The 27,659-nt window shown below is 52.6% G+C and overlaps 1 protein-coding gene across 4 annotated transcripts in view; it reads left to right on the top strand.

The window, feature by feature from the left end:
- npc1l1 (NPC1-like 1) overlaps positions 1 to 27,659 on the top strand; it is a 51,862-nt gene that overhangs the window by 7,811 nt on the left and 16,392 nt on the right. For 3 of the 4 annotated variants that reach the window (XR_011953863.1, XM_072554301.1, XM_072554298.1), the window contains 10 exons: positions 7,781 to 9,339; positions 10,636 to 10,736; positions 12,071 to 12,243; positions 14,035 to 14,163; positions 17,490 to 17,672; positions 17,990 to 18,104; positions 19,484 to 19,611; positions 21,831 to 21,968; positions 24,300 to 24,389; positions 25,162 to 25,352. Coding sequence is in view for 3 of the 4 variants with exons in the window: in XM_072554298.1 (XP_072410399.1) it covers positions 7,781 to 9,339; positions 10,636 to 10,736; positions 12,071 to 12,243; positions 14,035 to 14,163; positions 17,490 to 17,672; positions 17,990 to 18,104; positions 19,484 to 19,611; positions 21,831 to 21,968; positions 24,300 to 24,389; positions 25,162 to 25,352 (2,807 nt within the window). In the remaining variant the exon portion in view is untranslated. Of the gene's footprint in view, positions 1 to 5,726; positions 5,775 to 7,780; positions 9,340 to 10,635; positions 10,737 to 12,070; positions 12,244 to 14,034; positions 14,164 to 17,489; positions 17,673 to 17,989; positions 18,105 to 19,483; positions 19,612 to 21,830; positions 21,969 to 24,299; positions 24,390 to 25,161; positions 25,353 to 27,659 lie in introns of those variants that run through there. The other variant, XM_072554299.1, reaches the window with a different exon arrangement.

The raw sequence follows: 27,659 nt of genomic DNA, 5'->3' as shown, positions 1-27,659 counted from the left end.
AGATTGACAGAGGCTTCTCCCGTGGGAACCAGTATATTGATAAGGCCCCTCAGACCTTATAGCCTACTGTCCTTGGCTTGCCTTAACCCCGTGAGGGTCATTTGGTGTGCGTGTGTGTGTGTGTGCACAAAGGTGAGTGTGTGTGTATGTGAGAGAGCGTGTGTGTGTGTGTGCCTCAGTGACTATGTGTGTGTGAGAGAACGTGTATGTCTGTGTGTGCGAGAGAGAGTGAATGTGTGAGACAGTAGTGAGTGTGAGAGAGTGTGTGTGTGTGTGTGCATGAGTGAGTGAGTGAAAGATTGAGTCAATGATGAGTGTGTGAGTGAGAGTGAACAAGTGTGTGAGAGAGTGAGTGAGTGAATGCGAGTGTGAGAGTGCATGAGAGTGAGTGAGTGTGAGAGTGATTGAGTGTGAGAGCAAGTGAGTAAGTGAGTGTGTGTGCGCGCACTGGAACATTTCACCACAGTTTATAGGGTCTCAAATTGGTATTTAATGTGGAGTTCACACCCTTACACCATGACAGATCTAGTCTTTCTCAACGCAATCCACTGGTGTCACACTAGGGTCATAGCTCCTTGAAAGTGGAGTCGCAGGTAGATAGGATAGTGAAGAAGGTGTTTGGTATGCTTTCCTTTATTGGTCAGAGTATTGAGTACAGGAGTTGGGAGGTCATGTTGCGGCTGTACAGGACATTGGTTAGGCCACTGTTGGAATATTGGGTTCAATTCTGATCTCCTTCCTATTGGAAGGATGTTGAGAAACTTGAAAGGATTCAGAAAAGATTTACAAGGATGTTGCCAGGGTTGGAGGGTTTGAGCTACAGGGAGAGGCTGAACAGGCTGGGGCTGTTTTCCCTGGAGTGTCGGAGGCTGAGGGGTGACCTTATAGAGGTTTATAAAATCATGAGGGGTATGGATAGGGTAAATAGAGAAGGTCTTTTCCCTGGGTTGAGGAGTCCAGAACTAGAGGGCATAGGTTTAGGGTGAGAGGGGAAAGATATAAAAGGGACCTAAAGGGCAACTTTTTCACACAGAGGGTGGTGCGTGTATGGAATGAGCTGCCAGAGGAAGTGGTGGAGGCTGGTACAATTGCAACATTTAAGAGGCATTTGGATGGGTATATGAATAGGAAGGGTTTGGAGGGATATGGGCCGGGTGCTGGCAGGTGGGACTAGATTGGGTTGGGATATCTGGTCGGCATGGACGGGTTGGACCGAAGGGTCTGTTTCCGTGCTGTACATCTCGATGACTCTATAATTGGCCAAGTTGACTTCCTGTCGGGAGATTTCATTCCACATGGGAATATGTGGCTATATTTTCAACATGCTGATTTGTCAAAGTGTCAAAAGGAACATTTTAGCTGAAATAATTACGTCATTTCCCAGGTATAATCAGGTGTGGGTAGACCGCTCCGTTGTTGAGTTTTTGACACTTTGGAAAGATCTGTCATGTCCTTCGCATGTTCGAGTCTTCAGGGCTTTTGTTCCTCAGAGAAATGAAGTCCTCTTTTTCTAACTTGACCGATGTTGGGTGCGAATTTTCGGTGTGGAACCATAGGCCAAGTGTTCAAATGAATGGCACCTACGAATGATGAAGACAGTGCAGGGATTTTCAGCAGATTCTGACCTTGATAAACATCGGCCTGATCGAGGTTTTGATGCTCAGTGTTCCCCTTGTGATCAATTGTTTTAGTGGGCTGTGATAATCAGGAGCCAGAGTAGGCCCCACTTCGAGCCTGCCCTGCCAGGGTCATGGCTGATCTCTCTCATGGACTCGGCTCCCGCCCTCTTCCCCCTTCATTCCTTTACTGTTCTGAAAATGATCGATCTCAGCGTTAAAAACATTCCCTGAGGAAGCCTCAACCACTTCCACTGCCATTCCACCGATTCCCAACCCTCTGGGTGAAGAGGTTCCTCCTCAATCTGCTCCCCCCTCGTCATTTGGAGGCTATGCCCTCTTATCCTAGTTTGACCGGCCAGTGGAAACATCCTCTATCTTATTGATTCCTTTCGTAATTCTATATGTTTCTCGGATTCTTCTGAATTCCAATGAATACAATCCCAGTCTCTCCTCATAAACCAACCCCCTCAACACGGAATCAAACCCAGTGAACCCCCTCCGCACCCCCCTCCAGTGCCCGTCCGTCCTGCCTCAAGTGAGGAGACCAAAACTGCACACAGTCCTCCAGGTGTGGCCTCACCAGCTCCCTGTACCATAACCTCCCTACTTTTAAACTCCGTCCCTCTAGCAATGGAGGACAGAGCTCCATCTGCCTTCCTCATTCCCTGCTGGACCTGCAGGCTGTATATCTCTACGACCAACCTTCCGAGATTCATGTACAAGGACACCCAGGTCCCTCTGCACAGCAGCGTGCCACAAATCCCTACTGTTCATGTAATAATCCTTGTTACTGTTACTCCTCCCAAGATTAAAAATCACACAACACCAGGTTATAGTCCAACAGGTTTAATTGGAAGCACACTAGCTTTCGGAGCGACGCTCCTTCATCAGGTGATAGTGGAGGGCTCGATCGTAACACAGAATTTATAGCAAGAATTTACAGTGTGACGTAACTGAAATTATACATTGAAAAATTGATTGTCTGTTAAGCCTGTCATCTGTTAGAATACAGTGAGAGTTTCACTTCTTTCATGTGTAAATCACAAAACCATTTTTGTTTTAAGTTGCGTTCTCGGGTTAGCTGTTAACAATGGTGATAGCTAGACAATATGTTGAAGGTGTTGGCCCCCTGTGTTCTCTGCCTATGACCTGATGTTTAGATTGATTCTAATCTAAAAAGTGAGATAACAGAGTTTTACATAAATTCATGCTTTTTTTGAGCTCAGAGTTCTACATGAATGTATGCAGTTTTTGAGCAAAGTACAATGTAACTCTGCAAGTACAAATTCACCCCACAAAATATGTGTGCATGTGGGTCTTTTTGTGTGTGTGTGTGTGTGTCTGACTGGGGTGGGGGTTGTGAGTGTGAGAAAGTGTGTGTGTGTGTGTAGTGAGTGCAGAGTGTCTTAAGTCTGTGAGGGGGTGGATGTATGGGTGTGTGTGTGTCTGTAAGGGTGTGTGTGGGTGTCTGTGTGCGCGTCTGTGTGTACCTGTGTCCGTGTGTATGTGAGAGTGTGTGTGTAGGAATATCTGTGTGTGTGTGTGTGTGTATGTGTGTATAGTGCAGTGGTGATCACCTGTAATGTGCCATGAACCCAAGGTCAAGGTTGAGGCCCTCCCCTATGGGGACCGAACTTAGCTATCAGCCTCTGCTCGGCCACTTTCCTCTGCTGCCTGTCCCGAAGTCCACCTTGGAGGATGGTCACCCGAAGGTCCGAGGCTGAATGTCCTGGACCACTGAAGTGTTCCCCAACTGGGAGGGAACCCTCCTGTCTGTTGATTGTTGTGTGGTGCCCATTCATCCGTTGTCGTCGCTCCGAAAGCTAATGTGCTTCCAATTAAACCTGTTGGACTATAACCTGGTGATGTGTGACTTTTAACTTTATACACCCCAGTCCAACACCGGCATCTCCAAATCCTCCCAAGATGGATGACTCCACATTTATTGACATTATACTCCATCTCCCCCACCTTTCCCCACTCACTTCATCTATCCTTTGCAAAGTTTCCCAGTTCTCTGCACACTTTTGCTCTCGTGTCATCCGCAAACCTTGACACACTACACGTGGTTCCCCAGCTCCAAACCATCTGTGTAACTTGGGAATAATTGCGGTCCCATTGCTGATCCCTGAGGTACACCATGAGTCACTGATTGCGAACCACAACAGCACTCAGTCGCCCTCACTCTTTGCTTCCTGTGGTTAATCAATCGTCAATCCATGTTAATACATTGCCCGTAAGATCTTGCATCGTTACCTCTGGCAGCTCCCTGACGAAGGAGCAGCGCTTCGAAAGCTCGTGCTTCCAAATAAACCTGTTGGACGGTAACTGGGCGTGGTGTCATTTTTTTTAGATTAGATTTGATTACTTACAGTGTGGAAACAGGCCCTTCGGCCCAACAAGTCCACACCGCCCCGCCGAAGCGTAACCCACCCATACCCCTACATCTACATTTACCCCTTACCTAACACTACGGGCAATTTAGCATGGCCAATTCACCTGGCCTGCACATCTTTGGACTGTGGGAGGAAGCCGGAGCACCCGGAGGAAACCCACGCAGACACGGGGAGAACGTGCAAACTCCACACAGTCAGTCGCCTGAGGCGGGAATTGAACCCGGGTCTCAGGCGCTGTGAGGCAGCAGTGCTAACCACTGTGCCACCGTGCCGCCCACACCTTGTTCCCCCCCCCCCAGTCCAATACCAGCACCTCCCTATCACATTTATCTTAGTCAGCAGCCTTTTAAACAGAGGTGTGTGTGTGCGTGTGCAGGTCGAGTTTAATTTGGAGGTCAAACCAGCAAGGGCAGGACTTAAAGGCAGGGCCATGGGTAGTGCTGTAGAGCAGAGGGGCCTAGGGATTCAGGTACCAGGTCCTTTGGAGTTTGTGTCACATATAGACAGAGTGGTTCAGAAGGCATTTAGCTCGCTTACCTCAAGGGCCCAGTGATGTCTGCTGAACTTGTCAGGACAGTCCAGCCCTCTCTTTGACCCCCGACCCTCAGATACACCCCCCCCCCCCCCCCCCCCGCCTCAATCAGTTGGCGAGCTCCCTCTACACGGGGCTGACCAATCGGGACCCGGATCGCAGGTTTGAGTTATTGCTGTCACAACCACCCGAGGACAGTGAACGGTTTTGTTGCGGTGAGCAGATCGTAACACACAGCTCAGAGGGTGATAGAACAGAGCGAGAAGCAGGACAGGGTCACAGCTCAACAGGTGGAGGACAGGAAAGCAAGGACGCCATTCGATTTGAAAACACGAGGGGGCCGTTCAGCAGTCTAAGAACATCGGGGGTTGGAGGGGGAGGAAGCTGTTCTTGAACCTGTTGTGTTTAAGCGTTTGTATCTTCCGTCTGAGGGGAGAGATTGGAAGAGAGTGCATCTAGGGTGGGTGGGGTCTTTGATAATGTCCCAGTGCAGCGGGAACCATAGATGGAGTCAACTTGAGGGACTAGGCTGTGTTCCCAATTCTCTTGTTGGTCCTTGCTGTGATGTACCCTGACAGAATACTTCCTGTGTAAAAGTCGGTGAGGGTCCTGAGGGACGTGCCACCATTACTCAGACCTTCGAGTATAGGGGTTGAAACATCATGTTGTGGTTGTACAAGATGTTGGTGACGTCTCTTCTGTAATACTGCATCCGGTTCTGGTCACCCTGTTTCAGGAAAGATATTGTCGAGCTGGAGAAGGTTCAGAAAAGGTTTTCCAGGATGTTGGAGGACTTGAGCGAGAGGGAGAGGCTGAATAGGCTGGGGCTGTTTTCCCTGGAGCGTCGGAGGCTGAGGGGTGACCTTATAGAGGTTTTATAAAATCATGAGGGACACGGATAGGGTGAATAGCGCATTTTGAGAAGATTTGTAGCTCAGGTTGAGGTTCTGCATGTAGGTTTGCTCGCTGAGCTGGAAGGTTCGTTCCCAGACGTTTCGTCACCCGACTCGGTCACATCTTCAGACATCAACAAACACATTGAGTGAGACCCCATCTACCACCTCCTGAGAAAAAGAACAGGAAATGACATCACCATGGGAAATGACGTCACTACAGGAAATGACATCCCTAACCCAAAGAAACCCAAACATATAAATAGAAAGCAGGAATTATCAACAGCCTGGAGTCCCACTGAAGATGTTACCTAGTAGGGTGACAAAACATAAGGTGAATAGATGAGGTCCTTTCCCCCAGGTTGGAGGAGTTCAAAACTAGAGGTTTTGTTTTTTAAGCTGAGAGGAGAAAGTCTTAAACAGGGCATGAGGGGCAATTTTTTTTTACACACAGAGTGCTGCGTGTGTGGAATGAATGTCCAGAGGAAGTGGTGGACGTGGATACGGTTACAATGTTATAAAGACATTTGGATAAGTGCGTGAACAGGCAAGGTTTGGAGGGACGTGGGCCAGGAGCAGGCAGGTGGGACGAGTTTAGTTTGGGATTAGGATCAGTATGGGCTGGTTGGGCCGAAGGGTCTGTTTCTGTGCTGTATGACTCTTTGACTAACTTGGAAGAGTAAGTCAGCCAACTTTGTTGTCTAGTGAGCTACGCCCATCTTGCCTTCCGACAAAGATTGCTGAGGACTGTTTTTGGATGGGAGGCCTACTCAATAAGGCTGAAAACATAAAGGCCTCAGTGTAACATTTAAATGCTGTTTCCCCCATGTCTCACCTCCTGCCTCAGACGTGAAGTGAGGAATTCCAAGGCAAGTCCGTTCCCTTTTTCCAGCTCTGTTTCCCTCTGCAAGAGTCCATGAACGGCCCTCGCTTGCGGGAGTCGGGACTCATCCAAAAGTTTCTGAGGCTTCACCGTCAATGAGTAAGAGGTGGTGGAGGGAGTGGGGGTGGGGACAATCGAGTGGGGGGGCTGCTTTGTCCCTGGATGGTGTCGAGCTTCTCAAGTGTTGTCGGAGCTACTCCCCCCCCCACCCCCGCCCCCACCCCCGCCCCCACCCCCACTCCCCCCCACATCCAGGGCAGTGGGAGTATTCCCTCACACACCCTCCTGACTTGGGCCTTGTCGATGGTGGGGACAGGCTTTTGGGGGGGAGTCAGGAGGGGAGTTACTCACTGCAGGATTCCCAGCCTCTGAGCTGCTCTTGTAGCCGCTGTGTTTATATGGGGCTGGTCCAGTTCAGTTTCTGGTCAATGGTAACCCCCAGGATGTTGATAGTTGTGGGGGGGGGGGGTGAAAATTCAGTGATGGTAATGCCATTGAACATCAAGGCATGGTTAGATTCTCTCTTATTGGAGACGGTAACCCCTTAGGATATTGATAGTCGGGGGGGGGGGCAAATTCAGTGATAGTAACACCATTGAACATCAAGGGAGTGATGGTTAGATTCTCTCTTGTTGGAGACGGTAACCCCCAGGATGTTGATAGTGGAGGGGGGATTCAGTGATGGTAACACCATTGAATGTCAAGGGGGTGATGGTTAGATTCTCTCTCGTTGGAGACAGTAACCCCCAGGATGTTGACATTGATGGGGGGATTCAGTGATGGTAACACCATTGAATGTCAAGGGGGTGATGGTTAGATTCTCTCTTGTTGGAGACGGTAACCCCCAGGATGTTGATAGTGGAGGGGGGATTCAGTGATGGTAACACCATTGAACGTCAAGGGGGTAATGGTTAGATTCTCTCTTATTGGAGACAGTAACCCCCAGGATGTTGATAGTGGGGGGGATTCAGTGATGGTAACACCATTGAATGTCAAGGGGGTGATGGTTAGATTCTCTCTCGTTGGAGACAGTAACCCCCAGGATGTTGACATTGATGGGGGGATTCAGTGATGGTAACACCATTGAATGTCAAGGGGGTGATGGTTAGATTCTCTCTTGTTGGAGACGGTAACCCCCAGGATGTTGACATTGATGGGGGGGGATACAGTGATGGTAATGCGATCGAACATCAAGGGGTTGCTGGTCAGTTTCTTTTGCTGGGGGCGTCCATTACCTGGCACTTAGCAGCGTGAAAGTTCTTGGCCAGTCCAGACCGGGATGCTGTCCAAGATCTAGCTGCCCTTGGACATGGGCTGCTTTGGCGTCTGAGAAGTCCAGGAAGGTGCGGAAGCTGGCCAGACGGTGTGGCCTCAGAGCAGCCAATCGGGTGGCCTCGCCACGAGACTGTCTCCATGGCGACTGCCTCCAAAAAAAAACGGTTTCCTTTCTCTTCCAGGCGACCTACACCCCCGTCCACCAGGAAGGTTTCTGCGCTTTCTACGAGGACTGTGGGAAGAACCCAGAGGTGACCGGCAGCTTGATTCCGGCCCGGGTGCCGTGCCTGTACAACGGGCCGGCCAAGCGGGTGATGCCGGGCAGGCACCTGGAGCTGCTGCAGCGGGTATGCCCGATGCTGGTGGGCGCCGGGGCCGAGCCTCGGGCCTGCTGCTCGGCCAGGCAGCTGGAGATGCTGGACCGGAGCCTGGCCATGTCCAAGCCGCTGCTGAGCCGCTGCCCGTCGTGCGTGGACAACTTTGTCAACCTGTACTGCCAAAACACCTGCAACCCCAATCAGAGCGTCCACATCAACGTGACCCGGGCCTTCCGCGCCAACGTCTCCGGTCAGCCAATCGACGCCGTGCTGGAGTACCAGTGCTACTACAGCCGCCGCTTTGCCGAGGGCAGCTACAACTCTTGCTGCGACGTCCGCATCCCCTCCACCGGCGGCTACGCCATCTCCGCCATGTGCGGCAAGTACGGCGCCACCCTGTGTACCGCCGAACGCTGGCTGCGTTTCCAAGGGGACAGCTCCAACGGCCTGGCGCCGCTCGACATCAAGTTCGTGCTGGTCCCGCCGACGAACAATGGCTCGGCGCCGGGCCCGGGCCCGGGAGGGGGCATCGTGCCTTACGACGGCAGCTTCCATCGCTGCGACCGGCCCTCGAGCCCCGGGGGGCAGGCCTGCTCCTGCCAGGACTGCGTGGCCTCCTGCCCGGCGCTGCCCTCTCCCCCGGCGCCCCCCGGCCCTTGGGCGATAGGCCAGATGGACGGGCCCTTGGCGCTGGGCCTGGCCCTGTTCGGCGGGGCCATCGTCCTCTTCGCCGGCCTCCTCCTCCTCTTCAGGCAGCGCCCAGACGCCCGCAAGGAGGGGAACAAGGCCCCTGCGGCTCCCTCAGCTCCCATCTCCTCATCCTCCACCTCCGCCACACAGCAGAGACTGAGCTGGGTTTTCCAGAGCTGGGGAACGGCAGTGGCTCGGCACCCACTGCCTGTCCTGGTCACCGCCTGCGTCATCGTTGGCGTGCTGTCCTGCGGCCTAGTCTTTGTCGAGCTGACCACTGACCCAGTGGAACTGTGGTCTGCCCCGGACAGCAGGGCCCGCCGCGAGAAGGCGTTCCACGACGCCCAGTTCGGGCCCTTCTTCCGCACCAACCAGATCATCGCCACGGCGACGGGGGGAGGCCCACCGGGGTACACCTACGACTCGGTGTTCTTCGGGCCCACGGCCTTCAACGGCCTGTTCTCCAAGGAGCTGCTGCTCCAGCTGCTGGATCTCCAGAGCCGGTTGCAGGCCATCAGTGTGTGGTCAGAGACAGCGCAGAGGAACATCACGCTGAAGGACATCTGCTATGCCCCGCTCCAGCCCGATAACCCCGGGCCTACCGACTGCGCTGTCAACAGCCTGCTCCAATACTTCCAGAACAACAGGAGCCTTATCGACGCTGTCGCCAACCAAACCATGGCAGGGGTCACCGGCACCGTGGACTGGAGGGATCACTTCCTCTACTGCGTCAAGTAGGTATCCTTTTCCCCCCCCCCCGCCCCCCCCAACTCCTTCCACCTCTCCCTCCCTCCCCTCCACCCCATTCCCCCTCTCACACACTCCCAACCCCTCCCCCTCTCCACCCCCTTTCCCCTCTCCCTCCCCCCCCTCCTCACCCCCTCCCCTTTCCACCCCCTTTCCCCTCTCCCTTCCCCATCTCCCACCCCCCTCCACCCCTTCCTCATCTCCCTCCCCCCTCCATCCCATTCCCCCTCTCACACACTCCCAACCTCTCCCCCTCTGCACCCTTTTCCCCTCACCCTCCCCCCTCCAACCCCTTCCCCATCTCCATCCCCTACCCCCTCCCCTCTCCACCCCCTTCCCCATCTCCCTTCCCCCCCACCCCCTCTCCCACCCCTCCGTCTCCTTCCCCCACTCTCTCCCTCCCCTCTCTTCCCTCCCTCCCCATCTCCCTCACCTCCCCCTTCTCTCCCTCCCTCCCTCCCTCCCCATCTCCTTCTCCTTCCCTTCTGTCTCCTTCCCCCATCCTCTCTCTCCCTCCTTCCCTATCTCCGTCCCCTCTCTCTCCATCCCCTTCCCCATTTCCCTCCCCCCTCTCCCACCCCCCACCTCCGCTCCTGATTTCAAAATCCTCTATCGGATCTCCCTCCGCTCCCTGAGGAGAACGTTCCCAATGTCTTCCATCTCTCCTCATCGCTGATGTTTCCCGTCCCCGTTGTTGTAAATCCCTTCTGCGCTCCCTCTCTCTCCATTTTCACATCATTCCCATAATGTGGCGCACACAATACCCCAGGTGAGGGGGTGGGGGGTGGGAGGGGGAGTCAAACAAGTGGCTTGTCTGAGGTAACCATCACCTCTCGTACTCTCCACCCCTACTAATAAAGACAAGGACGTTAGGCACTTTATTAACTGTTCTCTCCCCCTCAGTCCTGCCACCTTCGGCAATCCATGCACGTACCCCCCCCCCCCCGCCTCAGCTCCTTCTCTTCCCGCAGAATTGCTCCCCCCCCACCTTTTAATTTTGACCACCTTCCAGTTCTCTCTGCACCGAACCTCCTCTGCCACCTCTCTGCCCACTCTGCCAAACTGGTCACTGTCCTTTTCCGAAACTCCATAAACTGGGAAACTGCGCCACCATCACCCCACACCCCCCCCCACCCCATCCCATTGCGAGTCGTCTTTGAAAGCCTCCCGTTGTCGAGTAGCTGCTGCCTGTAACTGTTCTCCCGTCAGGACTGTTTCCACATGACCCCCGAACGAGATCTCCATCTCTCTCTTTCTCGCTCTCTCTCGTTCTGTCTCTCCAGCTCACCCCTCTCCTTCAAGGACAGCACGGAATTGGGAATGAGCTGCATGGCGGACTATGGCGCACCGGTTTTTCCATTTCTGGCTGTGGGCGGATATCAGGGTGAGCGAGTTCGGGGTGAGGAGGTTCGAGCCGCATTCCTCATTTCCCAGAGGAACGCCGTCCTTGTGCCCGAAGGGATGGGTTTTGGCGATTCCGGGTCAAGGTGTAGTTCGCTTGGTTTCGAGACTCTTTCGAGAAATATTTTCACTTAGCTCTGAGGGGGGGGGGGGACACAGTGATAACTCGACTGGGCTGGAAATCCCTGGGCTGGGAGTGGGGTAACGTGTCAGTTCAAGAGAGCTGGCTCGCCTGTTACTGAAGAAAGATCCTGTCACTCTCATTGATGTCCCTTCAGTGAAAGAAAATCTTCTGTCTTCACCTGATCTGGTCTACACGCATGTCCAGAGATCATAGAGTCATTTACAGCACGGAAACAGACCCTTCAGTCCAACCCGTCCATGCTGACCCAGATATCCCAACCCAATCTAGTCCCACCTGCCAGCACCCGGCCCATATCCCTCCAAACCCTTCCTATTCATATACCCAACCAAATGCCTCTTAAATGTTGCAATTGTACCAGCCTCCACCACTTCCTCTGGCAGCTCATTCCATACACGTACCACCCTCTGGGTGAAAAAGTTGCCCCTTAGATCTCTTTCGGTCCAACCCATCCATGCTGGCCAGGGATCCGAAATTAATCTAGTCCCAACTTCACTCTCAGTTATACAGCACAAGAGATAGACCCTTCGATCCAACCCATTCATACTGGCCAGCGATCCAAAGTTAATCTCGTCCCAACGTCATTGATCGACTTGCACAGCACAAAACCAGACCCATCTATGCCAATCAGATATCCCAACCCAACCTAGTCCCACTTAGAGTCTTAGAGATGTACAGCACAGAAACAGACCCTTCGGTCCAACCCGTCCATGCTGACCCAGATATCCCCAACCCAATCTAGTCCCACCTGCCAGCACCCGGCCCATATCCCTCCAAACCCTTCCTATTCATATACCCATCCAAATGCCTCTTAAATGTTGCAATTGTACCAGCCTCCACCACTTCCTCTGGCAGCTCGTTCCATACACGTACCACCCTCTGCGTGAAAGAATTGCCTCTCAGGTCCCTTTTACACTTTCCCCTCTCACTTTCAACTCGAGTCCGGATCCTTAGCGGCCTGGTTGGATCTTAATTGGCCTGGGAACGGTACAGAGAGTCAAGAGGATTGTGGGTAATGAGGGATGGGCATAGCTGGCGCCCCCTTCCAACCAGTGATCGCCACTTCTCACGCAATTAGGAACGACTCACAGGACGGGGGGGGGGTGGGGGTTGGTGGATGGGGGAGGATTTGGCAGTTTGCTGTTCCCTTTGACCTCGGCTCTCGTCTCTAACAGACGAAGACTACAGCAGGGCAGAGGCCTTCATTGTGACGTTCTCTCTGAACAACTACCAGCCCGACGATCCCAAGTACGAATACGTGGTGCTTTGGGAGCGGGAGTATTTAAAGATTCTCCAGGACTATAAAAACAACAAGTCCATCAACTTCAGCTTTGCCTATATGTCTGAGGTAGGTGTCTGGCCGGGAGGGTCAGTAATGTTGGCCATCACCACAGGAGCAGGGGGGGGGGAGGGGGTGTCGCCAACCCAGCCGCCCTCCCTTCCCTTGGCATGGCGCCAGACGGAAAGGGTTTTAACAGCGGCCTTCGCCAATGAATTTCCCCGCCCCCCTCACCCCACCAAGGCCCGTCCTTCTGCTTCTGAGGGGGGAGGGCGGTCCATGGCACACAGCAAGAGCCCAAAACAGGATTGCTGACCGGATGTCAGCCATGGATCGGTCAAGGCACACATTTTGTGAGAGCGAGCCTTCCTGAAGAAGTCTCCAGGTTGAACGTTTCCTCTCCGAGACTAGGTTTTGGGGCTTCAAAATTGTTGAGAGAGAGAGAGAGAGAGAGATCACAGTGTGAGAGTGGGAGTACTGCAGCTAAACAGGATTTCTCTATGAAAATTACCGACCCTACCACTTCTAACTGTGGTTTCAGCTTTCTAATGGTTATCCCTCACGTCGACAAGCGACAATAAAAAAGCTTGGGAAGGGTACTTCATCGATATTTTCGGTTATTGGTAACACTGCATTGGTGAGATCACGCCTGGGCTACTGTACATCGTTTTCGGCCTCTCCATTTAAGTAAGGATCCTGTTGAATAGTCGATCCTATTGAGGCCTACAAGATCCCAAAGGTCTCTACTGCACCATAGAACCCCTACAGTGTGGAAGCAGGCCATTCAGCCCATCAGGTCCACACCGACCCTTTGAAGAGCATCCGTGTTAGATACAAGTCACTACCTTATCCCTGTATACCTACATTTCCCATGGCTAGTCCACCTAACCTGCACATCCCTGAACACTATGGGTAATTTGGCATGGCCACTCCACCCTAACCTGCACATCCCTGAGCACTATGGGTAATTTGGCATGGCCACTCCACCCTAACCTGCACATCCCTGAGCACTATGTGTAATTTAGCATGGCCACTCCACCCTAACCTGCACATCCCTGAGCACTATGGGTAATTTAGCATGGCCACTCCACCCTAACCTGCACATCCCTGAGCACTATGGGTAATTTGGCATGGCCACTCCACCCTAACCTACACATCCCCAGACACAATGGGTAACTTGGCATGGCCAGTCCACCCTCACCTGCACATCCCTGAGCACTATGGGTAATTTAGCACGGCCACTCCACCCAAATCTGCACATCCCTAGGCACTGTGGGTAATTTAGCACGGCCAATCCCCCCTAACCCGCACATCCCTGAGCACTATGGGTAATTTAGCACGGCCAATCCACCCTAACCTGCACATCCCTGAGCACTATGGGTAATTTAGCATGGCCAATCCCCCCTAACCCGCACATCCCTGAGCACTATGAGTAATTTAGCATGGCCAATCCACCCTAACCTGCACATCCCTGAGCACTGTGGGTAATTTGGCATGGCCAATCCACCCTAAACCTGCACATCTTTGAATTGTGGGAGGAAACCGGAATCGAACACGGTTCCCTGGCACCGTGAGGCAGCAATGCTAACCAATAAGCCACCGTGCCTGACCCTCTAAGGCTGAGGCCTAATGTTTCAGGCTGAGGGAGCTAGACTCTCCACTGACCAGGGGAACTGATGGGTAACACTGGGGTAGCGGGAATGTGGGGTTGAGGCGACAATCCAATCAGACGTGGTTTTATTGAACGGTGGCACAGGCCAGAGGGACTGCTGATTCACGTGTTTCGCCTCACACCTCAGCCGGGCCCTCAAGGTGACAGGCCTTTGTGAAAGACTCTTTCTTTCCCCAATGTGTTCCCAGCGGTCCCTGGAGGATGAGATCAACAGAACCACGGCGGAAGACATACCCATCTTTGCCATCAGTTACCTGGTAATATTTATCTACATCGCCTTGGCGCTAGGGGAGTACACGAGTTGGCGAACCGTCATGGTGAGTAGCATCGTCCAAGGCCTACCTCAGGCCTGGAAAGCCTCTGACCCTGAACGCCCAGGACCCCAGGTCGGGGGTGGGTGGTGGGGGTGTAACGGGAGCCGCTGTGGCTCGCTTCACGGTCATCCCAATTCGTGGCGCTAATCCATGGCCGCTTCGGACCCTGCCCCCTCTTCAGAAGGACCCCAGTCACCGTCCCGTCATGGCCAGTTTCCAGGGAATGGACATCCATGTGCACAAACCGTCTCAGGGGAGGCAGGGGAGCGAACCGAAGTCTCCACAGAGCAAGAAAGTGTCGTGGAATCATAGGATCCTTAGTGTGGGGATTGAGCCCAACACGTCCACACCGACCCTCTGAAAAGTATCCCACCCAGATCCATTCTACTATTACTCTACATTTACCCCTGACTAATGCATCTAACCAGCACATCCCTGAGCACTATGGGTAATTTAGCATGGCCAATCCACCCTAACCTGCACATCCCTGAACACTATGGGTAATTTAGCACGGCCAATCCACCCTAACCAGCACATCCCTGAGCACTATGGGTAATTTAGCATGGCCAATCCACCCTAACCTGCACATCCCTGAACACAATGGGTAATTTAGCATGGTCAATCCACCCTAACCAGCACATCCCTGGGCACTATGGGTAATTTAGCATGGCCAATCCACCCTAACCTGCACATCCCTGAACACAATGGGTAATTTAGCATGGTCAATCCACCCTAACCAGCACATCCCTGGGCACTGTGGGTAATTTAGCATGGCCAATGCACCCTAACCTGCACATCCCTGAGCACTATGGGTAATTTAGTATGGCCAATCCACCCTAATCAGCACATCCCTGGGCACTGTGGGTAATTTAGCATGGCCAATCCACCCTAACCTGCACATCCCAGGGCACTCTGGGTAATTTAGCACGGCCAATCCACCGTAAACTGCACATCCCTGAGTACTATGGGTAATTTAGCACAGCCAATCCATCCTAACCTGCACATCCCTGAACACAATGGGTAATTTAGCATGGCCAATCCACCCTGACCTACACATCCCTGAACACTATGGGTAATTTAGCATGGCCAATCCACCCTAACCTGCACATCCCTGAACACTATGGGTAATTTAGCATGGCCAATCCACCCTAACCTGCACATCCCTGAACACTATGGGTAATTTAGCATAGCCAATCCACCCTAACCTGCACATCCCTGAGCACTATGGGTAATTTAGCATGGCCAATCCATCCTAACCTGCACATCCCTGAGCACTATGGGTAATTTAGCATGGCCAATCCACCCTAACCTGCACAACCCTGAACACAATGGGTAACTTAGCATGGCCAATCCACCCTGACCTGCACATCTTTGGATTGTGGGAGGAAACCAGAGCACCCGGAGGAAACCCATGCACAGACACGGGGGGGTGGGGGGAGGGTGTGGGGAGGTGGGGGAAATGTACAAACTCCACACAGACAGTCATCCGAGGCTGGAATCGAACGCAGGACCCTGGCGCCATGAGGCAACAGTGCCGCCCTAAATCGTCACACAGCGCCGTTCGGCCCATTGCATCCATGCTGGCCCTGTGCAAGAGCAACACAGCTAAACCCCTCCGCGTCCCCACTCAACTCTTCCACCATTTTCCCTCCGGTCCTGTAACTGCTTTCTTCTCCCTCCTCGTCCCCACTTTCCCTTCGACCAATCATCTTCAATTAACATCCTTCAACTCTTGGCCCTTCCACCGATGGGAGCAAGTTTCCCACTCTCTGCTCTGTCCACGTTTTCCATGATTTTGGACACTGCATCATCTCAAAAGCTCCCTCGAAAGCCTATTGGTCATACACTTCCAGGGAATACTGTCTGAGTGTGGCCATTGGGCGCGTAGAACAGGAAATATGGTGGGACTGGGGGCCAAAGGCAGGCAAGTGGGACTAGTTCAGTTCGGGAAATCTGGTCGGCATGGACACGAAGGGCTGAAGGGCCTGTTTGGGTGCTGTATGACCCTAATTGGTGCAGGATCTAGTCAAAGTTGGGAGTCATGTTGCGGCTGTACAGGACATTAGCTAGGCCACGTTTGGAATATTGCGTGCAATTCTGGTCTTCCTGTTCTCGGAAGGATGCTGCGAAACTTGAAAGGGTGCAGAAATGATTTTACAAGAGTGTTGCCAGGGTTGGAGGATTTGAGCTACAGGGAAGAGGCTGAACAGGCTGGGGCTGTTTTCCCTGGAGCGTCGGAGGCTGAGGGGTGACCTTATAGAGGTTTATAAAATCATGAGGGGCATGGATAGGGTAAATAGACAAGGTCTTTTCCCTGGGATTGGGGAGTCCAGAACTAGAGGGGCATAGGTTTAGGGTGAGAGGGGAAAGATATAAAAGGGACCTAAGGGGCAACTTTTTCACACAGAGGGTGGTACGTGTATGGAATGAGCTGCCAGAGGAAGTGGTGGAGGCTGGTACAATGACAGCATTTAAAAGGCATTTGGATGGGTATATGAATAGGAAGGGTTTGGAGGGATATGGGCCGGGTGCTGGCAGGTGGGACTAGATTGGGTGAGGATATCTGGGTGGGCATGGACAAGTTGGGCCGAAGGGTCTGTATCTGTGCTGTACATCTCTATGACTCTCGCTTTAGGTCAACAAATGAAAGCACCCACATCTGTACTGCAGGATTAAAATTAACACAGGTTTGAAAACTGTTTCAGAATCAGTATTTGTCGTTCAGAGGCGGAGAACAGCCATTAATTGCTCCACACGGCTTTCCATACCCTTTTGTTTTGAGAGGGATTGTGGTCAAACAGTCATGGTACTGGAATGGGAACTTTGAGGCCTAGTTTGAGGAGCTGACCTCAAATCCTCTCATGGTCGTTTACGCATTGAACTCAGTTCATTAAAGAAATCTGGGATTAAAATCGCTGTAAAGCGCTGAATCGATGTTTCAGGCCCATTTGGTTGACTATGTCCCTTTCTGGAAACAAATCAGTTGTCCTTACTTGGTCCGGCCTACATGTGATGTCAGACCTGCAGGCTGACTCTTTAACTGCCTCCAAGAAGACAGAGCACCATTAACCTCTTCAAGAGGCAATTAAGGACGAACAGGAAATAAACACAAGAAATAACACTTCATTCTCCCCCCGCCCTTGCCCCGCAAATGCATGAGTCACCCGGCAGCCATTTTATGGCTTATTTTGCCGCTAATTTACAAAGAGGCCTACCATGTCAGGCCAGGCCTGACTTCACTGCTGGCCAAAACTCTGCACAGACAAAAAAAGAGAGAAAGATGGTCACTTGCGGGTGTTTCCGGGTCTTTCCTCCTGCCACAACTGCAGGTCGATTCGAAGGTCACGCTAGGCCTGGGAGGAATCCTCGTGGTCTTGGGCGCCGTCTTCGCCTCAATGGGTTTCTACGCCTACATCGGAGTGCCATCCTCGCTCATCATCCTCGAAGTGGTCCCCTTCCTCGTCCTCGCTGTCGGAGCTGACAACCTCTTCATCCTCGTCCTCCAGTACCAGGTCAGCAGGAGGAGGGAAGATCGGGGCTCCAAAGCAATGTTGGGCAACGATTCGCCGAGGTGTGGGGTCGCAGACATGGTGACTCAACTGGACCCTGCAGACTGTAGTAGGGGAAGGGAAGGGAAGGGGATTAAGAATCTCGCTGAACCTGCAACTGAATTTCGACAGGCCAGGGTTGGGCAGAACGTTCCGGAATGTCGGTCAGGTCGGGTGGTGAGGAGGGGGGAAACGGAAGGGTTTTGGCCCAACCCGTGACCGGGACACCCTGCAGCGAGCAGAACCTTCCAGAACATTCACACTATCCTTTCCATCAACAGAGGGACGAGAGGCGAGTGGGAGAAGGGAGGGAGGAGCAGATTGGCCGGGTGCTAGGAGACGTGGCTCCCAGCATGCTCCTCTGCAGCATCTCTGAATCGATCTGCTTCTTTCTCGGTAAGAAATACCGCATTGATCTTTGACGTCGGTGGTGAGACTCTCGTCGATTTATCTCCAATGGAAAATGGACGCTTCGTGCACAGAGATCCTTATCATTACTGCGTGTATTCCTGAGGGGATGGGTTGGGCCATGGATTTTACCATATTGCCTGGGAGATGCTTGGTCATTCGGGCCTCCCCTCGAATTTAGCTCCTTCGGCAATGAGGTACTCTGTCGATCACCATAAGCTAAGCTTCCTCCCTTAACTCTGGGCTGGCCTCACACCACTATGTACTCAGATCCCCCAGTCATGGAGATGTACAGCACGGAAACAGACCCTTCGGTCCAACCCGTCCATGCTGACCCAGATATCCCAACCCAATCTAGTCCCACCTGCCAGCACCCGGCCCATATCCCTCCAAACTCTTCCTATTCATATACCCATCCAGATGCCTTTTAAATGTTGCAATTGTACCAGCCTCCACCACATCCTCTGGCAGCTCATTCCATACACGTACCACCCTCTGTGTGAAAGCATTGTTCCTTAAATCCCTTTTATATCTTGCCCCTCTCACCCTAAACCTATGCCCCTCTCGTTCTGGACTCCCCCACCCCAGGGGGAAAGACCTTGTCTATTTATCCTATCCATGCCCCCTCGTGATTTTATAAACCTCTATAAGGTCACCCCTCAGCCTCCGACGCTCCAGGGAAAACAGCCCCAGTCTGTTCAGCCTCTCCCTATAGCTCGAACCCTCCAACCCTGGCAACATCCTTGTAAATCTTTTCTGAACCCTTTCAAGTTTCACAACATCTTTCCGATAGGAAGGAGACCAGAATTGCACGCAATATTCCAACAGTGGCCTGACCAATGTCCTGTACAGCCGCAACATGACCTCCCAACTCCTGTACTCAATACTCTGACCAATAAAGGAAAGCATACCAAACACCGCCTTCACTATCCTATCTACCTGCGACTCCACTTTCAAGGAGCTATGAACCTGCACTCCAAGGTCTCTTTGTTCAGCAACACTCCCTAGGACCTTACCATTAAGTGGATAAGTCCTGCTACGATTTGCTTTCCCAAAATGCAGCACCTCGCATTTATCTGAATTAAACTCCATCTGCCACTCCTCGGCCCACTGGCCAAATCTGATCCAGATCCCGTTGTACTCTGAGGTAACCCTCTTCGCTTGTCTGCAAACTCACTAACCGGGAGTCAGTTGGTCTCGAGCTGGTTTGGAACGGTGCAGCCTCCCACCGCCAAATAGCGTTTCCAGGGGGGTGTGGGGGGGAAATCCTCTGCTGCACATGAGCCACCTGCAGCGGCCATTGTTGGAAGTGGGTGGCTACACCGACCATGGGTAGGACTGACACAGGCCTGTCTCCCCTCCTGCAGGTGCCCTCACCAAGATGCCAGCTGTCCGCACCTTTGCACTCTACGCGGCACTCGCTGTCTTCATCGATTTCCTCCTCCAGATCTCGGCGTTTGTGGCTCTGATGTCGCTGGACGTTCGAAGAGAGGAGGTACGGGCCTGGTGATCTCGCTGAGCCGACACACTAGCTCCTGATGTATTCTGAGTTAGTACTCCCGGGGGGGGGGTCTCTCCCAGACACTGCAGCGCATCGAACACGATCACTTCCAGAGATTCGTCACCTGAAATCCCTCTCCTCCACAACGGGGTATCAATAGTTGCAGAGCCGTTGAAATAGAAACAGAATTCCTTGGTCCAACCAGTCCGTAATTCCAAACTAAACTAGTCCTACCTGCCAGCACCCGGCACATATTCCCTCCAAACCTTTCCTGTTCACATACTTAAGAGTTATAGTCGTAGAGATGTGCGGCACGGAAACAGACCCTTCGGTCCAACCCGTCCATGCCGACCCAGATAGCCCAACCCAATCTAGTCCCACCTGCCAGCACTCGGCCCATATCCCTCCAAACCCTTCCTATTCATATACCCATCCAAATGCCTCTGAAATGTTGTCATTGTACCAGCCTCCACCACTTCCTCTGGCAGCTCATTCCATACACGTACCACCCTCTGTGTGAAAAGGTTGCCCCTTAGGTCCCTTTTATATCTTTCCCCTCTCACCCTAAACCTATGTCCCTCTAGTTATGGACTCCCCCACTCCAGGGAAAAGACTTTGTCTATTTACCCTATCCATGCCCCCTCATAATTTTGTAAACCTCTTTCAGGTCACCCCTCAGCCTCCGACGCTCCAGGGAAAACAGCCCCAGCCTGTTCAGCCTCTCCCTGGGGCTCAAACCCTCCAACATCCTTGTCAATCTTTTCTGGACCCTTTCAAGTTTCACAACATCTTTCCGATAGGAAGGAGACCAGAATTGCACGCAATATTCCAACAGTGGTCTAACCAATGTCCTGTACAGCCGCAACATGACCTCCCAACTCCTGTACTCAATACTCTGACCAATAAAGGAAAGCATACCAAACACCGCCTTCACTATCCTATCTACCTGCGACTCCACTTTCAAGGAGCTATGAACCTGCACTCCAAGGTCTCTTTGTTCAGCAACTATCCAAATGTAGTATCCATTGAGTCAAATTATGCTTCTAGAGTGAGTGATTGACAGGGAACCGCTTATTAAAACTAAGCTCCAGTTGAGCGTTAAAATTCTGGATATTAATTACGTTAATGTCCTGATGAAGGGCTTATGTCGAAACGTTGATTCTCCTGCTCCTTGGATGCTGCTTGACCTGCTGTGTTTTTTCCAGTACCCACACTCCTCACATTAATGTCTGGTGATTTTCAGTATTTTTCACGGGATGTGGGCATCGCAGGCTGGACCCAGCATGTTGTGTCTGTTTCCCTCCCTAACTGCCCCCTTGAGAGGGTGGGGGTGAGCTGCCTTCTTGAACCACGTGTGGCATAGGGACCCCCCCCACACACAGCGCCCTCAGTGAGGGAGGCCCAGGATTCTGACCCGGCGACACCCCATATATTTCCGAGTCGGGACGGTGTAGGGGCACGGAGGGGAACTTGCAGGGGGGGGGGGGGGGTGTTCCCATGTATCTGCTCCCCCTTGTCCTTCCCGATGGAAATGGCCGTGGGGTTTGGAAGGTGCTGTCTGAGGAGCCTGGGGGAGTTGCTGCAGTGCGTCCTGTAGATGGTACCCACTGCTGCTACTGAGCGTCTGGGGGGGGGGGGGGTGGAGGGAGTGGTTTGTGGGTGTGGTGTGGGGACTATCAAGCTGGGGCTGCTTTGTTCCTGGATGGGGTCGAGCTTCTCGAGTGTGGTTGGAGGGGGTGCTGAAGTGTTTGGCCATGGGGGCGGTGGGGTTGGTGGGTGCGGCTGTCCCAGAGATGTTCTCTGAAACGATCCGCAAGAAGGCGTCCTGTCTCCCCAGGAGACCACACCGGGTGCAGCGGATGCAGTCGATGACATTGGCGGAGGGACAGGTAAATTTCTGTTGGATGAGGAAGCCTCCTTTCGGGCCTTGGATGGAGGTCAGGTGGGGGTGAGAGTGGCTGTGGAGGCAGGACTTGCAGGTCCAAATTGTGTTGCTGGGGCCAGGCTTTGGAGGGGGGGGTGGGGTCACTTGCTGCAGGATTCCCAGCCCCTGACCTGTTCTCACGGCAACAGTATTGATACCACAGTCCAGCCGCCATATTTACACAGTCACCTGAGAAAGTGCTTCATGTTCTGTGACAAAGGAGTGTGGAATGGCGGCCATTTACCTGACCCCAGTCAGCGCTCTCTCTCTCTCTCTCTTTCTACTGCAGAAGGACAGATTCGACATCTGTTGCTGCGTCCGGGCAAAGGCCAGGAAACGGAAGAGGAAAACCGAGGGGCTTCTGCTGCCTTTGATGAGGGAATATTATGCCCCGTTTCTGCTCCACTCTGTCACCAGGATCATGGTGGTAAGCAAAATATCTGGCGTGTCGAGAAGGAATTGGAAAAATGGCCGATGGAGTTCAATCCCGATTAAATGTGAGGTCTTGCTGTTGTTGTGGTTCTGTTCGCCGAGCTGGGAATTTGTCTTGCAAACGTTTCGTCCCCTGTCTAGGTGACATCCTCAGTGCTTGGGAGCCTCCTGTGAAGCGCTTCTGTGCTGTTTTCTCCGGCATTTATAGTGGCCTGTCTCTGCCGCTTCCGGTTGTCAGTTCGAGCTGTCCACTGCAGTGGCCGGTATATTGGGTCCAGGTCGATGTGTTTGTTGATAGAGTCTGTGGATGAGTGCCATGCCTCTAGGAATTCCCTGGCTGTTCTCTGTTTGGCTTGCCCTATATGTGAGGTCTTGCATTTTGGGAAAACAAACTTGGGGGGTGGGGTTGGGGGGGGGGGGGGAGTGGGGGTTTGGGGCTTAAACAATTTAAAAAGTATGGTCCTGAGAGCAGGGGGAGCTAGGGAGTCCAGGTACATCATTCTCTGCAGTTTGCGACCCATGGAGACAGTGGGGGGGGGGTTAAGAAAGCATTTGGGTGCCTTTGTCTTTATTACCTTTTGAGTGCGGGAGTTGGGACGTCCTATTGAGGTTGTACAGGACGTTGGTGAGGCCTCGTCTGGTGCACTGTGCCCAGTTCTGGTCGCCCTGTTATAGGAAGGGTATTATTAAACTGGAGAGGGTTCAGAAGAGATTTACCAGGATGTTATCTGGGAATGGATGGTTTGAGTAATGACGTGAGGCCGGGACGTCTCTCTCAAGTCGGAGGTTGAGGGGTCACCTTACCGAGGTTGATAAAATCACAAGGGATATCGATGGGGTTAATGGAAGATGTCTTTTCCCTCAGAAGGGGGGATCTCAAGGCGAGGGGGGCGCATTTTTTAGGGTGAAAGGAGAGAGATTTCAAAAAGGCAGAGCATAGTTCCCATGTGGAATGAACTTCCTGAGGAACTGGTGGATGTGGGTATGCTTACATTGGTTAAAAGATATTTGGGTAAGTACATGAACAAGGAAAGGTTTGGAGGGATATGGGCCAGGAGGAAGCAAGGGTGGGACTAGTTTAGTTTGGGATTTGTGGACCGGGTGCAACCGAAGGGTCTGTTTCCATACTGTATAACTCTATATGGTGGTAAAAAAAGCCAGTGCAGGGCCTCTCTTACACTACGATTGGCCTGATGTGAGACATTCCAGTTGCCTTGTACTATAATAAGGACTCAGAGGCCCCAGGGGAAGGGGCAAAAGCCAATCCCACGGAGCCGGTCAATATCTGCACTGGGAGGCTGAACAGATCGGAGTTTGTTCCTCCAGGAGTGAGGCCTAGAGACCAAAATCAAAATGTCTTCATGGTTCTGAATGGTTTCCAGGGAAATCCAAACCTGGCGGGGTCACCACTTTCAGTCAGCCAGCCAACTTGATGGGGTGAACGACCGAATTCCGTTCCATTACGGTCTCAAGTCGACCTGAGGCCCTTCGTGGGGAGAGTTTGGTGTGTCAGCACAATCCTGTACAGGTCCAGACTGTGTATCTGTGACAGGAAATTGCATTCCCGCTCAACCCATGTGCCTCTGCACCTTTCCCCGTCCAAATGCCTTTTAAATGTTGGAATTGTACCCACATCTGTATCTGGCAGCTCATTCCGTACACGCACCACCCCCTGCATAAAATAATACCCCCTCAGGTCCCTTTTATATCTTTCCCCTCTCACCCTAAACCTATGCCCTCTAGTTGTGGACTCCCCTACCCTGGGGAAAAGGACTCAGCTATTCACCGTATCCATGCCCCTCATAATTTTATAAATCTTTCTAAGGTTACCCCTCAGCCTCCAGGGAAGAAGCAAACCAGCCTCTCCTTATAATTCAAATGTTCCAGTCTCGGTAACATCCTGGGAAATATTTTTCTGCACCCTTTCCAACTACGGTCAAAGAAACGCGTAAAACTTGTCAGCGTTGATGTCGAGGATCAGGCAAAGCTGGGCCACACATCCAAGATGGCGCCAACCTGCTTGGAGTGCCACTGTCCATAGCGAGGGGAGGTGGAGCAGCTGCACGGCAGAGGAGCCAGGTCTGATGTCCTGCCCAGGGAATTGTGAGTCAGGAACTGGCCTGCAACTGTCACACGTCACCCTCAGACTGAGAGATGGGTGTGGGGGCGTCTGATTGAGGCTCACAGTTGAAGTATTTTAGTTACTGTGGGGAAGTGATCTTTGTTTGACAGATGGGGTGGCGAACGGGTTTGGGAAGATCATTTCTCCAATGTCTGATTTTGAACGGCATATGTTGACAGCTCGTTTCCTCTCTGTCTCCCCCAGATCGTATTGTTTCTCTTCATGTTGTGCGCTGCGATATTCTTAACCCTTCACGTTCGAGTGGGTCTCAATCAGGAACTCTCTCTCCCAAAGGTCAGTATTTTTATTAAGTTCTTTCATGGGGCAGGGGGTGGGGTGGGGGGAGGTGGTCTATGTTGCCCATGCCCAGTCGACCCTTGACCTCAAGCAGGGGGGCCACCGCAGGGGTCAGTTAAGAGTCGACCGCATCGCTGTAGGGGTCTGGAGTCACGTGTCGGCCTGGACTGGGTGATGACGTCTCCATGGTCACCATGGTGACGGCTGGTCACCTCAGGCCTACTGAGCGGGTTCAAACTACCACAAGCTGCCGTCGAATAACACATCGCAGAGGCAGCAGTTCGGCCTGTCCGGTGCATCCTGTCCCCGAGGGGGGAACCAGTCCTGTCTGTCGCCACCCACCCCCCCCCCCCCCCCCCCCCCCACCCCCACACCTTTGGCCGTGCCTCTGGCACCGTTCCCTCCTTTGGGCTGGTATCTTGTTCCCTTTCGAAGGCCCACAGCAGAGTCTGGGCCCGCCATTCAAATGGGACGAGGCAGCAGCAGTAGGCCAGGGGTGCGGTTCACGGCGAAAACAAAAAAAACCAAAATTCGCCCCTATTCAGCATCCGTTGGATGGCCCACTGGTGTGTCCGTCCAGGCGAGGCCTACCCTCTCAGGCTCCTTCGGGCATAAGTCCAAGACGCCTACGAAGAGGGCTTTCGCCACAGTGGGCCCCTTTGGGAGTCGACCCTTAGACATCCCAACCCTGCCCACCTGCGCGTCCCCTCCCCAGTTGATCAAATGTGATTATAACCACCTCACATTCCGACCCTCCCCCCCCTCCCAGGGCTCGTACATGTTGGATTACTTTGCGGCCTTGAACAAATACTTTGAAGTGGGCGTCCCTGTGTATTTTGTCACCACCGCCGGCTACAATTTCTCCACCGTCGACGGAATGAACGGGGTCTGCTCCAGTGTGGGATGTTACAACAACTCCATGACCCAGAAGATCCAATATGCCACCAGGTTCCCTCAGGTGTAAGTAGCCATTGGCACTTCGCCCCAGTGGAGACACCCGCGGTTCGAACCCCCTCCTCCACGCAGCGCTTGCGCTTACGCCAGGAACTCGGGAAGGCCAGACTGGTCAGGACTGAAACCGCGTCGGCCATGATGGAGTTAAACGACGCGGTTGCTAAGCGATTGAAAGACGGGGTCTGACTGGGTCGATGGATTCCTTGAAAAAAAAAACAAATTGTCAGGCCGATCGAGAGGAGCTGGTTAAAGAGTGAGGCAGCACAGAAACAGACCCTTCGGCCCAACCCGTCCATGCTGACCCAGATATCCCAACCCAATCTAGTCCCACCTGCCAGCACCCGGCCCATATCCCTCCAAACCCTTCCTATTCATAGACCCATCCAAATGCCTCTTAAATGTTGCAATTGTACCAGCCCCCACCACTTCCTCTGGCAGCTCATTCCATACACGTACCACCCTCTGGGTGAAAAAGTTTCCTTTTATATCTTTCCCCTCTCACCCTAAACCCTCTAGTTCTGGACTCCCCCACCCCAGGGGGAAAAGACCTTGTCTATTTACCCTATCCATGCCCCCTCATGATTTTATAAAGCTCTATAAGGTCACCCTTCAGCCTACAATTCTTTTGGATTAGATTCCCTACAGTGTGGAAACAGGCCCTTTGGCCCAACAAGTCCACACCGACCCTCCGAAGGGTAAACCACCCAGACCCATTTCCCTCTGACTAATGCACCTAGTACTATGGGTAATTTAGCACGGCCAATCCACCCTAACCTGCACATCCCTGAGCACTATGGGTAATTTAGCACGGCCAATCCACCCTAACCTGCACATCCCTGAGCACTATGGGTAATTTAGCATGGCCAATTCACCCTAAACTGCACATCCCTGAGCACTATGGGTAATTTAGCACGGCCAATCCACCCTAACCTGCACATCCCTGAACACTATGGGTAATTTAGCATGGCCAATCCACCCTAACCTGCACATCCCTGAGCACTATGGGTAATTTAGCATGGCCAATTCACCCTAAACTGCACATCCCTGAGCACTATGGGTAATTTAGCACGGCCAATCCACCCTAACCTACACATCCCTGAGCACTATGGGTAATTTAGCACGGCCAATCCACCCTAACCTGCACATCCCTGAACACTATGGGTAATTTAGCATGGCCAATTCACCCTAAACTGCACATCCCTGAGCACTATGGGTAATTTAGCACGGCCAATTCACCCTCACCTGCACATCCCTGAGCACTATGGGTAATTTAGCACGGCCAATTCACCCTCACCTGCACATCCTGAGCACTATGGGTAATTTAGCACGGCCAATCCACCCTCACCTGCACATCCCTGAGCACTATGGGTAATTTAGCATGGCCAATCCACCCTAACCTACACATCTTTGGACTGTGGGAGGAAACCGGAGCACCCGGAGGAAACCTACGCAGGCGCGGGGGAGAATGTGCAAACTCCACACAGACAGTCACCCGAGGCTGGAATCGAACCTGGGACCCTGGTGCTGTGAGGCAGCAGTGCTAACCACTGAGCCACCGTGCCGTCCCATTGCTCCAGAGAAAATAGTCCCAGCCTCTCCTTATACCTCAAACCCTCCAGTCTCGGTAACGTCTTTGTAAATCTTTTCTGCACCCTTTCTAACATTCTTGCTGTAGCAGGGAGACCAGAATTGCACGCAATATTCCAACAGTGGCCTAACCAATGTCCTGTCCAGCCGTAACATGACCTCCCAACTCCCGTACTCAATACTCTGACCAATAAAGGAAAGCATACCAAACGCCGCCTTCACTATCCTATCTACCTGCGACTTCACTTTCAAGGAGCTATGAACCTGCACTCCAAGGTCTCTTTGTTCAGCAACACTCCCCAGGACCTTACCATTAAGCGTATAAGTCCTGCTAAGGTTTGCTTTCCCAAAATGCAGCACCTCGCATTTATCTGAATTAAACTCCATCTGCCACTTCTCAGCCCATTGGCCAAATCTGATCCAGATCCCGTTGTAATCTGAGGTAACCTTCTTCATTATGCCACCAATCCTGGTGTCATCTGCAAAAATGCTTCCTGAATTCTCTTCCGAATGGTTTCCAGAAATCAGGAATGACAGCGGACCCAGCACCGATCCTTGTGGCACACTAAAGGGGTCTGATTTCAAATCAGCGCTGGGTGTGTAGGTGAACACAGAGAGTGGAGAGGGTTGCTTGAAAATGGCCGCCAAGGGGAATATTTTCACCCGTGGAGGTTTCATCCCCTTCTGGATGACGAGATGGGAAGGAGCTGCACTGGGGAAATGAGG

This window comes from Chiloscyllium punctatum, chromosome 35 (genome assembly GCF_047496795.1).
Source record: "Chiloscyllium punctatum isolate Juve2018m chromosome 35, sChiPun1.3, whole genome shotgun sequence".
NCBI classification, from domain to species: domain Eukaryota; kingdom Metazoa; phylum Chordata; class Chondrichthyes; order Orectolobiformes; family Hemiscylliidae; genus Chiloscyllium; species Chiloscyllium punctatum.
The sequence above is the reverse complement of the archived record's forward strand: the minus strand, read 5'-3'. Positions and strand labels throughout refer to the sequence as shown.